General features: G+C 44.5%; 1 protein-coding gene across 1 annotated transcript; it reads left to right on the top strand.

Annotated features, from left to right (window-relative positions):
• The first annotated feature begins 3,360 nt into the window (after positions 1-3,360).
• On the top strand, positions 3,361-8,185 carry SPRY2 (sprouty RTK signaling antagonist 2). The gene is made up of 2 exons (XM_047720216.1): positions 3,361-3,499; positions 6,383-8,185. Exon 2 carries the CDS (start codon positions 6,434-6,436, stop codon positions 7,379-7,381), a length of 948 nt encoding a protein of 315 aa, XP_047576172.1. The 5' UTR covers positions 3,361-3,499; positions 6,383-6,433; the 3' UTR covers positions 7,382-8,185.
• The last annotated feature ends 7,983 nt before the right edge of the window (positions 8,186-16,168 follow it).

The following is a 16,168-nucleotide window of genomic DNA, read 5'->3' as shown; positions in this document are numbered from 1 at the left end:
AAGCATGTTACTTGGTGCAACCTGAGAACTTAGGAGTGGTATGGGTGCAGCAAGAATTTCCATGGATTCTGTATTTTCAACATTAGGCAAATGGCAATGCCTGTTCATGCAGCGCTGCCTTCCTAGAACCTTGCGCAGCACCTTTGAAAATGGGGCTTCACTGTGAAGTTTTACATAACATTCTTTCATAACCCTGAAGTATCTTCCAGAATGAACCCCAGTTATAATTTTGGAATGCAATATGACAATTAATTTGGGTACACGTTGCAAGAGCTGCACCAAACACTTCATTATGTCTGTATACCCACGTGCAGACACACACACAGCATTCCTCTCCAGGATTATAATTCACTATAATTTGGGGTAAATTTGGGGGCACAATATATTGATGTTTACTCTACATCTGAAAAAAAATAATTTCACTAAATAAACAATAAAGAGCAAGTTAGAAAGAATGCAACAGATTCTTGTTTTTACCTTGTGCTTAAGTGATAGGTTAAATGTTTTTCCAGTCAATTAAACTGGAGGCTGTGGGGGAAGGAGGCGAGAGCTAGATTACATGGGATTCTTTCTAGCTCATGAGAGATAAATTCCTAGATTCTTTCCTATTGACTCATTAAAAATATAAGGTGCTCTGACCAGCCAGAAGCTCCTAATTTAAATCCCAGTTTATGCTTTGATCCAGAACAGTGTGTCTTCGCAAAGTTCCTGCAGCGGTGGGAGAGTAGCATTGGGTACTAGTGTCTCCTAAGAAGTAGCCATTGGGTGCAGGGGTTCGAGAAGACGAAGAGAAGGCTTGTCTTCCACCTGCTCTGCCAGAGACTTGCTGCCCCCAAAGGGGCATCGAGTTCCCCACCAGCCTTGCACACCTTGGCTTTGGCCCCCAACTCCTTTGCATTGGTAAAAGCTGGAGTTTTTTCGGACCCAGGTATCTCATCTCCTATTCCACACGGAAGGTGTCCCAGGAGACGGTAGGAAAAGCTATCCGGCTTTTGTTCATTTTGAACCAGCCGGTCTAATACGCATTTTAGAGCACAACCTCCCTCACCTGCCCTCGTCCAGTACCGGGTAAGCAGACTGCACCAGCCCCAGCCCCAGCCCCAGCCCCGCGCCAGGCGGGCGCCCCCTGGTGGCCGGATGGGCCATAAACGCAGAGGAGCCTGCGTTCACCCCGAAGCTCAAAGGACTTGCGCGTGGGGCGGGCTGCCCCGGCCGTGGAGGCCCAGTCGTCCCTTAACCTCAGCCCCAGGGACACGGCAGAGCCGGACGATATAGCCTCGTCCACCCTTACCGAGGTGTGGGGGACGTAGGCCAGCACCCGGAAATAACGCATGCCACTTCCCCTGCCATCTCTTGTTCCAAACCCAGGGCGAGTGGGAATCGCCCTAGAGAAACATGGAGAAGGCAGGGCGAGAGCGCAGCGCGGCGGGGAGCGCGCCTGGGACAGTCTAGAGCTAGAGCTCCAGAGGAGGCAGCGAGCGCCGGGGAGGGTAGCTGCAAACGGACGTGAGCTGCAACCCGAAGCTGGGAGTCAAGCAACACGTTTTCCTAGCGCTATTTCAAGAACTCTAACCCGCACGAGGGCAGGTGCTATTCGGGAGGTTTGACCGTACTGCCCTATAAAGTAAAAACATTCTGTAAATTACTAGAATTCAGTATCAGGGGCGTGGGGCGGGGGGTTAATTTCCCACCGGTGTTCCCACGTACAGGCACGTTTCTTAGTAAACGAACGGCAGTTAGAGCAGTGCATACCTATGCATTTTCTATCTTAATATTTCTACATTTTCAAGCGGGAAAATGCATACCGCCTTCAAAATGTACAATAGGATCTTCTTGGGAAATATTCTAGGTGAAAAGGGAGAGTCAGAAATGAAGGATGGCTCCTGGTTAAGTGAAGGAAGTCTGCAGTGGAAGAGTAAGCCCCCTACCATTTCAGAAGCCCGTCATGTCGACCTTGAGTTATATCGTGTCTGTGTTATTAACTAATTTTTAAAAGGCTGAGAGTGTAGAATTTCCTTCAGCTATTGCGTCAAACAAAACAGATCTTCAAAAAACCTCCATCTATAGCTAACTCTCCTTGAAAAATAAAACAAAATCTAATACTAAACTAAAAACTACAGAGCGACACCATCAAAAGCAAATCTCGGTCAGAGCATAAAGTACTTGAAACCGGAATCTGCATTCCGCTCCTCTCGTACACGGCTCCGAGGTGGGGGAGGCGGTTTGTGCCGGTGCCTGGTGTATAATCGGGTTAATCCAGTAGACAAAGAATAAACCAATAGCCCTCCCACCTCACTTCCCGCTCCCCTTCCCCTCCGCCCCCCTCTCCCCGTCGCCCCCTCGAGGGGGAACAGAAGAGAAGAGAGGTGGGCTTGAAATGGATTCCGAACAAACTCTTAAAACCTGCAACTTGTTGTTTTAATGCGAACACTGAGTGGCCGGGATTAGTTTTCAACGTTCACTCCCTTTTCCCAATGGCAAGGAGAAAGTTCCCTAAGTCAGTGCGAGCCTAAGGCTCGTCCTCATGGCCTCTGCGGAAACGTTAAGGTCAGTGTTTCCTTGAAACTGGATAAACTGACCCCGCCGTGCCCAGCCCGGCCCCGCGGGCGCCCCGCGTGACGGCGTCCGGGCGGCAGGACCGGCCCGGGGACGCGCGGGGCGGCGCGGTTGCCCTTTTGAATGCCTCCTGCGGCTCGGAGCGCTGGCGGGCGCTGAAGTGTGAGTGAATGTAGCCCCGCGGAGCCAATGAGCTGGGACCGGATGCGATATATCCTCTGGGACAACAACTGCTCTGTTCCGCCTCGGATCCACATGACGCCATTTACTGCTGCCGCGGCCGCCGCAGAGCTCCCTGCCTCCGGAAAGGCGAGGGCGCAGGCCAACGGCGAGCCCCCCCGGCCGGGCCCCAGACCCTCCTCCTCCTCCTCCTTCACCTCCTCCTCCGCACCCACCGCCCCCGCCTCGGCCTCGCCGCCGCGCCTCCACAACGCCCAGTCTGCACCGCTGAGAGCCGCGCGGCGCAGCGCGAGCGGAGGAGAGGGGCCGGCGGAGCGCGCAGCGCCCAGGCCCCCGCGCCCGCCCGGCCCGGCCCGCGCCCCCGCGCCGCCTCCGCGGCGACGCGGCCGCGGCCGCACGACTTGGCCATCTGGCTTTAGGTTTTCTCTAAGGCGGTTTTCTTTTTCTCCTTCGCTCATCTGCCAGGAAAAGAGACTAGCCGTTGGCGCTTCGGCCTCCAGTTCATTGAGAAAAAGGAAATACTCCGCGTGCGTTTCTAGGAGGGGGGTCGCCCCCAGCCCCGAACTCCGGAGTGTTCATCGGCTGGGGACTTGGCTCCGGATTTTCCTCTTTTTTTTTTCCTCTCGCCGATTGCTCGGAACTTGGACTGAAGCAGAGTTTGGAAAGAAGGGGCGAAAAGTTTGCATCGGGGCTGGATTTTATTTGCACATCGCAGGAAGACGAGAATCCAACGGAGAGGGGTTGGTGCAAAGCCGCGATCACGGTGAGGCACGTTTGGCTCTTCCCCTCCTGGCGCCTTTGCCGGCGCGTTGTGGGCAACATGGAGTAGGTGCAGCCGGACCAGGAGTGGGCTCTGTCTCTCCTCAGGCCTCCCTTTTTCTAACCCCGCAGGTTCCCCGCGGGGATCCAGGGAGCTGCCTGTGGAGCTGCCCTTGATCCGAGCTCGGCCTGCCTCGGCGGGGGCTGCAGTGCGCTCCGGGCACGGTGTCCCCAGCCCAAGGACCCCACGCGCCCGCGCTCTGGGGGGTTGGGGTGGCGGACTGCTCGTCGCGGGTCGGCTGCTGGCCCTGCCTTGGCCGAGAATTCGGCGCTGAGAGCGGGAGAGGGAGGGGGAACACTTTGTGTTTTCCAGGTCCCCGTTGTAGGCGCCCGCATTTCTAACCTGTTCTTCTCCAGGGAAGGCAAGTCCTGGGTGAGACTGTCCGGAGGCAGGGGCGCCGGCGGGACCGAGGGCGCGCGGGTCGCTTGCCTCACGGGGGCTGCGAAACCCCGCGGGTGAAAAATGGGCAGGGTGCCGGGTACAGAGGGGAGCCGGTGCGGGTGGAAGCGTCGCCCTGCCGGGCACCGGGTCTGCGGTTCGGAAGTGCAGCTCTCTCTTTTTTCCGTTCTCTGTGGTCGGCTTGGGTCACGCTTTTTTTATTTTTGGAAGATTGGGCTGACCTACCACAGGAAGAAAGTCATCAAGCGGTCGCGATCGTTTTCCATTACCTGAAAATAGGTGGCAAAAGAGGCTAGTTTTTTTTTAATTATTATTATTATTATTTCCTTTGATAGCCTGATCTACTTTTCCCTGCTGCTGCTGCTGCTGCTGCTGCTGCTGCTGCTGCTGCTGATGCCTTGAATTCGGAATCTTGTGCGTTTTTACAAAGCGGTTTCTGTGTTTGCCCCACCCTTGTACTGAAGTCCTTTCCCCTTAATCCTTAGTCTGATCACACACTGTTCTTAATGGGGGTTTCTAACCACTTTCGGGTGGGGAATGGGGGAGCGTGGGGGGTGGGCGGCGGGAGCTGCAAAGGAGGCTAGGAACGGGCAATAATCATTTTTGTTTAAAAGAAAAAAAAAATTCTCCCCCTCCTCCCAAAGATGCTACTTTCCAAGGCAAGCAGATCTTCGCGGAAAGTTTCCAGCGCAGGGATCTGCGACCCGCACGCCTGGCTTGTGCAGTGGGGCTCTGGGAATTGCCCTTTCTTTAAAAAGCAATTTTTCTTTCAGTTTTTCTCTCCACTCAAAAGGAGATGGGGTGTGCAGATTGCAGGCGGTGCCCCTTCGGTCAGTGCATGGTGGAGTCGCACAGTGTGCGTGGGTTAGACCTCTGTCCCGGCAGTGTATCTAAGACATGGTTTTTGGCGTCAGGGCTTGAAACCTGTGCCCGACTTTCGAGGGCCTTTGCCAGAACGCCCTGCGGTGGGCTGCGTGACCTCTGCCTGGGGGTGGAGTGGTTCCCTTCGGGAGCTGGCAAGCAGTTCTCTGGGGTGGGATATATTTTAGCCGGGAGGTAGGGAGGGGGAAGTATGCTCTAGCGTTTCAAGGCACGTCCCCTTCCGAGGCGTCCCCCCTCCCACCCCCACCCCCGCCCCCGCCCCGCGCCTTCCAGTCAGTCTTGGGATTGTGTGCGGGGTGAGGGCAGCTTGGCCCCTGGGCTGTGTCAGTTTCCCCGGAGAAAAGGCCCCCTGGGGATCCGACTGTGTCCCACCTGCTGGGGACGGTGTTGGGACGCAGATAGAGCCGATAAACGGAGTGAAAGCAAAGATCAACGTTGTCTTGTCTGCCTTGCCTGTTGGAAGTGAGATCCGGTTTCCAGCTCTGCCTTGGTCCGAATTGGGAGGCGTGTGTCACCTGCCTGTGTCTCTCATAAAAATCGGGGGCCCGTTTTTGTTCATTGTAGACTTGGCAAAGGGGGTGATAGTTTGGACATTTATAGAGAGATTGCAGGTTAAGCGATTACATGTCAGAATGAGAGATTGGAGACGTGACGCGAATCTTTGAAACACTTCCTGTTCTCCCCAGTCAGTTTAGGTTGTAAACTATTAAGTTTTGGGAAACAGTTAAGATTTTTGGACATAATTTATTTCTAAAACAGGGAGAACAGTTTTAGGTGCAGAATTAAAGATGCTTTCTCAGGCTATCGATTGTAAAATGTTTGGTCCACAAGCTGTTGAGAAGTTGAAAATAAGTTCCTGTCGTCTTTTTGCTGGTTGTTCTCATTTTCCTGACACCTAACAGGGTTTGAATGGATTTGTTTTTAGTTTATAACTCTTGCTACTGTATAGTTAATAATGCATGACTGTTGTGAAATTTATAACTTCCGGGGGGGCGAATATTTGCTTTTTTGCAAGTCACATTCATTCTATGGTATTCTAAAAAGTTGCAGGATACTTGCTAAATTATAATTAAAGGTATATGATGTAAAAGCAGAGTAAGAATTTCTAGGCTGCATTTATTGATGTTTAAGGCAAAAATGACCATGACAAAGTTAAACCCATCTCAGATTTTGAAAAAGTATTCAGCTTTTGCATTTGGTGGCAGCAGTGTGTGTTCTAACGTTATTTTCTTGCAGTCTTTACCTTGAACCTGAACCTTGTAGTTTTATGTTTATTTGAATAGAGAATCATTACTTATGTGATTGAAACAAAAGATCAGCTTTGCGTTAACTACACATCGCAAGGTTAAACTGTCAGTACTCGGTCATAATTTTTACTTTCTGGTATGGCAGTGATCATGTATGGCTATTTTAATTCCTTGCGTGGCCACTCCTTTTCAAATCCTGTTCCTCTAGAAGAGTGGAAAGCGAAGAGTTAATTCAGGTGGGCGGAGAGTGGGAAGTATCCTGGCGTGTAAACCAGCTCTTTCCTCTTGATTTCTGCAGGAATTCAGATGTGTTCTAAGCCCGCTGGAGTGACCACACTTCCCAGACCTGATGGAGGCCAGAGCTCAGAGTGGCAGCGGGTCCCAGTCCTTGCTGCAGGCACCCCGTGACATTGGCAGGCAGCGTGGGGAACCGGACCCCAGAGATGCCCTCACCCAGCAGGTACACGTGTTGTCTCTGGATCAGATCAGAGCCATCCGAAACACCAATGAGTACACAGAGGGGCCTACTGTGGTCCCAAGACCTGGGCTCAAGCCTGCTCCTCGCCCCTCTGCTCAGCACAAACAGGAGAGGCTCCACGGTCTGCCCGAGCACCGCCAGCCTCCCAGGCTCCAGCAACCACAGGTCCATTCTTCTGCACGAGCCCCTCTGTCCAGGTCCATCAGCACAGTCAGCTCAGGGTCTCGGAGCAGTACAAGGACAAGTAACAGCAGCAGTTCCTCTGAACAGAGACTATTAGGATCATCTTTCTCCTCGGGGCCTGTTGCTGATGGGATAATCCGTGTGCAGCCCAAATCCGAGCTCAAGCCGGGTGACCTTAAGCCCCTGAGCAAGGAAGATTTGGGCCTGCATGCCTACAGGTGTGAGGACTGTGGCAAGTGCAAGTGCAAGGAGTGCACCTACCCTAGGCCTCTGCCATCAGACTGGATCTGCGACAAGCAGTGCCTTTGCTCAGCCCAAAACGTGATTGACTATGGGACTTGTGTGTGCTGTGTGAAGGGTCTCTTCTATCACTGTTCTAATGATGACGAGGACAACTGTGCTGACAACCCGTGTTCTTGCAGCCAGTCTCACTGTTGTACACGTTGGTCTGCCATGGGCGTCATGTCCCTCTTTTTGCCTTGTTTATGGTGTTATCTTCCAGCCAAGGGTTGCCTTAAATTGTGCCAGGGGTGTTATGACCGGGTTAACAGGCCTGGATGCCGCTGTAAAAACTCAAACACGGTTTGCTGCAAAGTTCCCACTGTCCCACCCAGGAACTTTGAAAAACCAACATAGCACCATTAATCAGGAATATGACAGTAATAAGGATTGTTCCTTTTTTTTTTTTTTTTTAACACATATGCAACCAACTAAATAGTTATAATCCTGGCACTGTTAATAGAGGGTTGGGATATCCTTCGCTGTTTGCAGTGAAATGCTTTTTGTCCATGTGCCATTTTAACTGATAACGCTTGTTAGAACTTAGCTAATGGAGCTCAGAGTTTGGGATAAGGAATTTGGGGACCCACGTGTTGCATAAGCTAAAAGCAACAGACACTCCTAGGCAAAGTTTTTGTTTGTGAATAGTACTTGCAAAATTTGTAAATTAGCCAATGACTTCTTTTCCATTGTTTTCTCCAGAGATAATGTGCTATATTTTTGTATATACAGTAATATTTGCAACTGTGAAAAACAAGTTGTGCCATACTATATGGCACAGTCACAAAATATTATACTAATATGTTGTACATTCGGAAGAATGTGAATCAATCAGTATGTTTTTAGATTGTATTTTGCCTTACAGAAAGCCTTTATTGTAAGACTCTGATTTCCCTTTGGACTTCATGTATATTGTACAGTTACAGTAAAATTCAACCTTTATTTTCTAATTTTTTCAACATATTGTTTAGTGTAAAGAATATTTATTTGAAGTTTTATTATTTTATAAAAAAGAATATTTATTTTAAGAGGCATCTTACAAATTTTGCCCCTTTTATGAGGATGTGCTAGTTGCTGCAAAAGAGGGGTTACAGATGCATATGTCAATATAAAATAGAAAATATATTAACGTTTGAAATTAAACTGAACTGTTTTGTCTTATTTTACCTTTTCTTTGTTTTGGGGTTTTTTGGTTTTTTTTTTTGAAGTGAAAAAAACCCACATTTCATGTTAAGACTAGCATTTCAATGAAATAGTTTCACTTATCTACAAGGCTCTTTAAAGGGGAGATTCAGGGATTTTTCTTTCCCCTTAGAGATAATTCTGGTAATTGGGAGGAAAATAACTGAGCACTTGACTCTGGTGTATTAATCCTGAGATCATTGTTCCTGTTCTTTCCTTTTATAGACCGTTGGCTTCCCTCTGTTTTGCATGTTAAAAAAAAAAAATGTTAAACTAATTCATTCTGGAGACTTCCCTAAAAGATTAACAATTAAGGTTCTTTTTCTTTACATATGGAATTAAGTATTATGAATAGCCATGAGGCTAATTCAGGACCAGAAAAACGAGTTTAGTACAACATTTATTGACTGTCCTCTGCCCGGTATGCAGTATACACAGATCAATGCTTGTAACTGAGGCAAAAATGTTTTCTTGACTTAGCTGATTGTGGCTATGTTTTTTCCAGCCGGTATGGTTTTAGACTTAAGTTTATCACCATGATACCAAAAGTTTCTTAGGTTAGAAAAGACATGAAAATTATAACTTGTTTTGATTCAGGTGTTGGCGATCATAAAATCTCATCCAATATTGGCCTAATAATTGAAGCCCAAGGAAGCCAATGGAAAGGCCCTGTCTTATTAAATCAAATGTTCCAGAAAATTGTTAAATTCCACTTTGGGGAAAAAGACGCAATACAGCAAAAAGCCAGTGTGTTTGCATTTGTCTTTTGGGAGCAAATACTCAGCAAGCTGCTGCAGCCCATCTCAACAAATCCTAGGTTTACTTACTTGGAACAAGTCATTTCATTAATTAGTCACTTTGTGGATGATGATTTTTTTTTTCTTCTGAAGCACAAGCTCTTGCTGCCAAGACTCACCGGAAGTCTAGAAAATGATTTACCTATCACTGTTAAATCTTGTTTCCTGTTCTGGGGCTCCTTCTCCGGTCTTACCCTAGTACAGGTTGTCTTCTGTTTTGTTTTTTTAAAATTAGCTTTCAAGGAAATACACAGCCCCTTAAACCAAGACATTGCTCTGAACTTTCTCCAAAAAACATAAGGTTAAATTAATTGAGAAATTATTTACTCTAGTTTCAACTTTGGGATAGTGAGCATTGCAATTCTAATACTCTTAGATTCAAATCCCTGATGATCTATGAGAAATTAATGTTGGAAAACAAGGCAGGGTTTCTTATTCATTGTATGGTTGTCAGGATTTGTAAAGCACAAAAATTTTGACTAATTGGCTTTATTTCTCCACAGCTGCCCTATGCACTGATTGGACTTATTCAGTATAGAAATTGCAAGTCATTTTTTTTTTCAGCAGACAAGGAGCTTCCCAAGTGTTCCGTAGACATATTGCATCAAATGAAGAAGTAGATTAAGAACCCTCTGCTGTGGTTATTCAGAGTTGTATGGTGTGACCTAGCTATTTGTATTTTTAAAAAATCACTCCACTAGTCATGTCTGGTTTGAGAACTACTGACCTAGGAATTGACTCCTAATTCAGTGCCCCCTCCCTTTTTTTTAAGTGGGATAGATGTAAAGCATAATTCCCTAGTTTGAACGTAGAACATAGTAATAACCAACTGAAGTTAGAAGATTTGTGTAAGTATATATTAAGTCCTGATGAAAATTATTTAAAGATGAATAGGAAAATTGGATTCCTTAAGAAGCTTCCAATGAAACTATTAAACATTTAGGATATGTACCGTATAAAATTCATTTTCAGAATATGGAAAGTTAAGTGTTCATGCCTAAACAGCTGGTACTCACAACCTAAGTGTGTGAAAGAGCTTTTAAATGTAGTGCATCATCTCGTTGAGATGGAGGAATAACCAGGTTTTTAATCTCTGGTTCTTGAAGATTCATGTATACATACATTGAGTTTATAATCCAGCTGCCTTTATTTTGATACCGTGATAGGTTAAAGGTAAGAACGATACAGCAAACATGCCAGTTGATTGCTAAACATTTAGGAAGATCTTAGCTGTATTTTCTGGTTTCTTGCCCTTTTTATTTTATTTTTTTAGAAACCTGTACATTCTCTGTGTTGACATTCATTTAAGAATGACAACATGATCATTGTTAGTTAAAACATTCATTTATGTGTGTTGAGATTTTTTTTAAAGACCCTGTCCAATTTCTACCATGTTGGGGCAAGCTCTGGACTTATCAGTGAAAGAAAGCCAAAACCAAGTGCATGTACTCGCAACCAAACTTTTGGCATAACTCCTTTCTCCAGTACACTTTGTCTCAAAGAGACCACTTGTCTCCCGGTTGTACAAGTTAAGACACTGACGATGCCAGATAAACGAATTTGATCTTTGCACAGTGTTGTGAGGTGACTGATGGGCAGTTGATGGGTTTGATGTCATTTATTAACTCTGAGCAGATAGGTCAAACTTTTCAAAGGTTTAATGGGCTTAGAGTTTCACTTGCATTTATATCCACAATTGGGCGTTTGCAAATTTCTCTCTTAAATGTGCACAAGGACCAGAGGCAGGTGCAAAAGTCCCAACTTTAGAAACTGGTTAAACTGTAGGTCAAAAATCATTCATCACCTTGGGCCGTGTATTTCTTGCTATTTCAGTAAAGAAAAATAAGAAGGCATTAATCTATTAACTGATACATCAGTATTGTATCAATCTTGGTTTTCAATATTCACTATGGCAAAAGTTCCGTTAATTTTCATTTTAGTTAAGACAGTTGCCATACTTCTCTGTGACATATCAGGAGTGGGTGTCCATCGACTGAAGACCAAAGCAGAATTTTAAAACAACCGCTAACTGATCAAAGCAATGTTATACATCTGGAATATTTAATCACTGGTATGGTTGTTCCTGGAAGGATAAAGCCGTCAGACTATATTCACCCTATACTTGGGTGCCCCCACCCCATACATCACGAGACAACCAAGTGAATAATGAGAGACAAAATGTGAATACCACTAGTGATAGTGCACCTCTGGTCAAAATTAAACTTGAGATGTTCACTTAGAGTCAAAAAAGAAAAAAAGGGAAGAAAAGTACAGCAAATAAGAGATTAGCTTTGAAATTATCCATGGCTAGTCGATGATTCATACTGTTAAAGATTTTTTTTTTTTTTTTTTTTTTTTTTGAGAGAACACAGGAAGAGTGAGAGGCAGAAGCAGACGCCCACTGAGCAGAGAGCCCGACATGGGACTTGATCCCACGACCCCAGGATCATGACCTGAACCAAAGTCACTTAACAAACTGAGCCACCCAGGCACCCCCAGGGTTTCACATTGTTATCTAAAACTGCATTTTGACTGACCTGAAGAATTTTTAATGAGCCAAGCTTAGTTGGCAACTAACTTTTTTTTTCTTTTTTCATTTTTTTTTAAATGAACTGTTAAAGGAAATTAGAAAGAAGCCTGTCACCTAGGCCTCTGGTTTGGCTAGAGGAGGCAAGTAAGACTTTGGCAGAACTTTTTTTTTTTTTTTAATAAAGATTTTATTTATTTATTTGACATAGAGAGACATGGTGAGAGAGGGAACACAAGCAGGGGGGAATCGGAGAGGAAGAAGCAGGCTTCCCACAGAGCAGGGAGCCCAATGCAGGGCTCAATCCCAGGACCCTGGGATCATGACCTGAGCCAAAGGCAGACACTTAACGACTGAGCCACCCAGGTGCCCTGACTTCAGCATACCTTAAAGGAGTTTATTTCTCCCATCCAAGTACTAACCAGGCCCGACCCTGCTTAGCTTCCGAGATCAGACGAGATCGGGCGCGTTAAGGAGTTTATTTCTTAAAACAATTCTAATGCGCAGAGAAGAATAAATAATTTGGCTTAATACAAGGACCCACTTGGAATAGAACTTGGGCTCCAAAATCATTTGGCATTTCGATTTTATTTGAATATCTACTCTCCACAGATCACAAGGCTAGTCAATGCGGTACAAAAAGAAAGTTAGCACCTTTAATGCAAGACAGGACTTTAGTAGCAAAGGCGCAAGCAACGCACTATGGAAATACAGAAATTGGAAAAGCACTGATGCGTTCTCAGTAGTGGGTTTGGTCTCCAGGTCTTTGCAATGGCTTTAGCTACTCAAATGCCAGAGTTTTGCTAAGAGAGATGCAACAGAGTTGGTGTTAACTCATTAAACAAAACTATGTTCCCTATGCTCATATCCTAAATCCTAAATGAAACTTAACAATATTTGATTAATATTGAAACAGCTTTATCCCACTATGTTTATTCTTAATTTTAAGATTCATGATTCACTAAAACCCCTCCCTTAAAAAAAAAAATACAGGGCACTTGGGTGGCTCAGTGGGTTAAGCCTCTGCCTTCAGCTCAGGTTATGATCTCAGGGTCCTGGGATGGAGCCCCACCTCAGGCTCTCTGCTCAGCAGGGAGCCTGCTTCCCCCTCTCTCTGTCTGCCTCTCTGCCTACTTGTGATCTCTCTGTCAAATAAATAAAATCTTTTAAAAAAATATGGATAAAACATATATTTTAAAGATACACAACTATGAAATGGGTTGAAACGACTTGTTCTGCCAGTGTTTGCTGAAATTTACCTCTTGTCATTAACCCATATTTTTCGCTTGCTTCATTACCTAGAGAAGGATAAATACTTCCGAAGAACAGATTGGGGATAATCAAGCAGAGTACAAAAAAAAGAAGAAGAAGAAGCAACTGTGATAGTGTGAAGGGAAATAGTTGAGCTTTGGAACAAAACTGCCTTTGCTGAAACACAGTCTCTGAGACCTGGCTGCTCAGGTTCACGTGACTCAAGGTCCAGATGACCATCTCTAGCACTCAAGGTAATATTTACATATTTTGAAATGGTGGCTTTGTGCTCCAAATAACATCTGGTTTACTGATTTGCATCAATAGGACATACAGTCAAGAGGGCTCTGATGAATTCCACACTTGCACCAACTCTCATTACTCCAAGTTCTTCATGGGCTCAGGGCACTCTTTGTAGCCCAAACCCAGTTTTCCTGCTCAAAAGTAGGCACAAAGTAGTCCTTTTATGGAGCTGCTCATACCAGAAAACTGGTCCTGAGACTTATGTTGGAAAGTCGTCTTTGTCCGTTCAGAACAGCATTTAAGGTTGCATATCTGTTGGTCGCTGTGAACACAAAGCCTAATGACCAAGAGGCCTAGCATGCATCAGGCAGTAACACTTACACAGCCTTGAGATACATCTAGTACCCACCATGTTGGCAAGCCAGCGGTTAGGATGTTCCAAGGGATGTTTGTCTCTGACCCATCGCTCTGCTAGTGAGGAACTGTCCAGGGGCAGCAGTGACCACACAGTACATCTGCATTCAGGTCTAGATGTCACCTGGATTCTGACCTACACAATTAGAATACGGCCTCATTGATTTAGTTCCAAACATTCATCAACACTCTACCTTTAAGCCTCAACTTTGGAAATGGATTCTTTTACAGGCTATTGGTTTGATAGTAGTCATCTGTGAAAAGTCACCAGAAAACCCAGTCGTGTGTCTTCTGGGCCTCCACCCTGCCACATGAACAATCAGAATTATATATAGGCCCAGTGTGCAATTACTTGTTCCTGAGTTCAGTAAGTGGGGGAGAAAAGCATTCCCTGGGTCTGTGATTGTGAACTAGTGAATTAAGAATGATGCTTATAAGCCCTTTCGAAGTTAATAATGTAGGACTTCAATTCTAAGTCATAGCAAATCATGGTAGCATTACCGACTTGCTGTTCTGAGCAATTCAATCCCTCAAGGGACACTTGGCGAGGTCTGAGACATTTTTGGTTTTCACTACTGGGCGTGGAAGAGGAGAGCTATCGGCATCTTGCAGGTAGAGGACAAGGATGCCGCTAAGCAAGAACAGTGCCCAAGACAGTCCCCCATCACGAAGAGTTATTGAGCCCAAATGTCAGTAATGCTGAGTTTGAGAAATCCTGCTATAGCAGAAGCTGGGGGAGTAGCGGAAGAATGTAATAGATCCTCTGACACATGCTAAGGAAAGCTGTCCGCTGTGTGAGGGAGGGTGAGGTCAAAGGACATGGGGAGATTCCTGGGGCCAAAACTTTGGAATTTCCATTCTAAGTGCTAAGCCTCTGAAATTTTTCTAATGGGAAAATGCCCTACCTTTGTAAATATCTATATATGTCCAATACACCCACTTTTCTGTAATACTTGAATTTCCTGAGGTTCGGAGAGAAGCCGCTATGCAAATGCCCTCCTCTGCTACTCGTTAGCCTTGCAGCCACAAGTAAGTTATTTAACTTCCATAAGCCTAAGGTCTTCTCTGACAGACAGTAACTCTTGACCCAAAGGTTGTTATGAAGGTTGAAGCGATAGGTGTAAAATGTTAACCCTTGAGATTGGTATGAAGTAAGTACTAAAGAAGTATTTACTATTATTTTGTATTTCAGTCGATTTGTTTTTTCTTAACCTCAGACACAGTGTTAAATCCCGGAGATAGAAGACAATATCTCCTGTCCTCAGAGAACTGGTCTGTAGGACAACTAAACAAATGTTTACTATAGTCTAACACATGCGATAACAGACTGAAAATACATCTGTGGAGGAAGTGATTAACTCTCTCTTGGGTGTGGTATGTGGGATCAGGAGAGTTTCTCAGAGGCAGTAATGTCTGCAAAGGAACTTGAATGAGTTTCTAAAACTGAGGGGGTGGGTAAGGAGTCTACAGACAACCAGGTGCGAAAGAGGAAGGGACTCTTTCTTAAATATCCAAGAAGAATTGAAGTGCAACCAGATGGATTGGTAAATTTCAGATGTTTCTTTATAAGAGATTTTAGTCCTGAAAATTCGTTTCTAATAAATATGTATATATATACACGTATGTGTATATACACATGAACTCAAGAGATGCACATCTTTAGAATTTTTGATGTTGTGATTGTTTCTGACATTTCTTAATGGACATAAATTTGTTTCAAGTAGCAAACTTAGTTAACTGTCCCACAAAATTTTCATGATCCCTTTGTTGCCCAAAAAAAACGCCAAATGAAAATCCTACTTTAGGATGATTCTGTAAATGAAATAATTAGTTATCCTACTCCAGTTTTAATTAAGTTGTGGTATGAATACTATATTTTATCTTAAGCTATTTGAAAGCTCTTGGAGAAAAGGTCTATTATCAATCGTTTTAAATACTCTAGTTTTAAAATGTTGTTGCGTTGTTAAGACTAAATATCTTTTCAGAAGCCCCTTCTTTCTAGATGTATCTTTGATTGTTACTAGGTACCACCATGTTATTTTCTTCTCACCTATCTATGTAGTTGACAAACTGAAGCATACATTTAAAGTAAACGTCTACTGAAAAAAGACACAAGTAAGTGCCTTTGTAAAGCAATGAAAATTTTCATATTACAAATTACTCTAACAATTAAGCTAGAAGTCTGGAAATGAAAGTGTATGAAACTGGTACTGTAGATTTTAGCCACCTCTAAGATATTAAAACTGTAAATTTCATATGGCCTACTAGGAGGGATATTGGCCATGTCTTGAGCAAGCTGCTTAATCTCTCAATGGCTCAGTTTCTTCCCTGCAAATAGTAGGTGACAGTGAAATGAGAAATACCCTTTAAATAAAGTAACTTGTTAACAGGCAACTGTTAAATAGATATTGTTAATAATGTAGTTATATGTTCAACATACTCTACTTCTCCAAAGAGAATATATATGTGTGTACATGTGTGTATATATGTGTCCACGTGTTTGTGTGAGCATATAGACTTTTGCACTATTTCTACTGAAACAAATGGCTATGTCAACAGATTTATATACTTTAGTTTTATCCAATGTTAATTTGAGAGCTCTATCAGAAAGAAAAACTTCAGGAATTCATTTATAGTCCCAAGTACTATATGTTTACATTAACAATCTCACAATTGGATTTATGGCAATGCTACCAATTTAGGTGTTGTTTTGAGGGGAGGGGGGTAAAG

The sequence above is a fragment of the Lutra lutra genome, chromosome 3 (assembly GCF_902655055.1).
Source record: "Lutra lutra chromosome 3, mLutLut1.2, whole genome shotgun sequence".
Taxonomy (NCBI): domain Eukaryota; kingdom Metazoa; phylum Chordata; class Mammalia; order Carnivora; family Mustelidae; genus Lutra; species Lutra lutra.
This window is presented reverse-complemented; position numbering and strand designations above follow the sequence as displayed.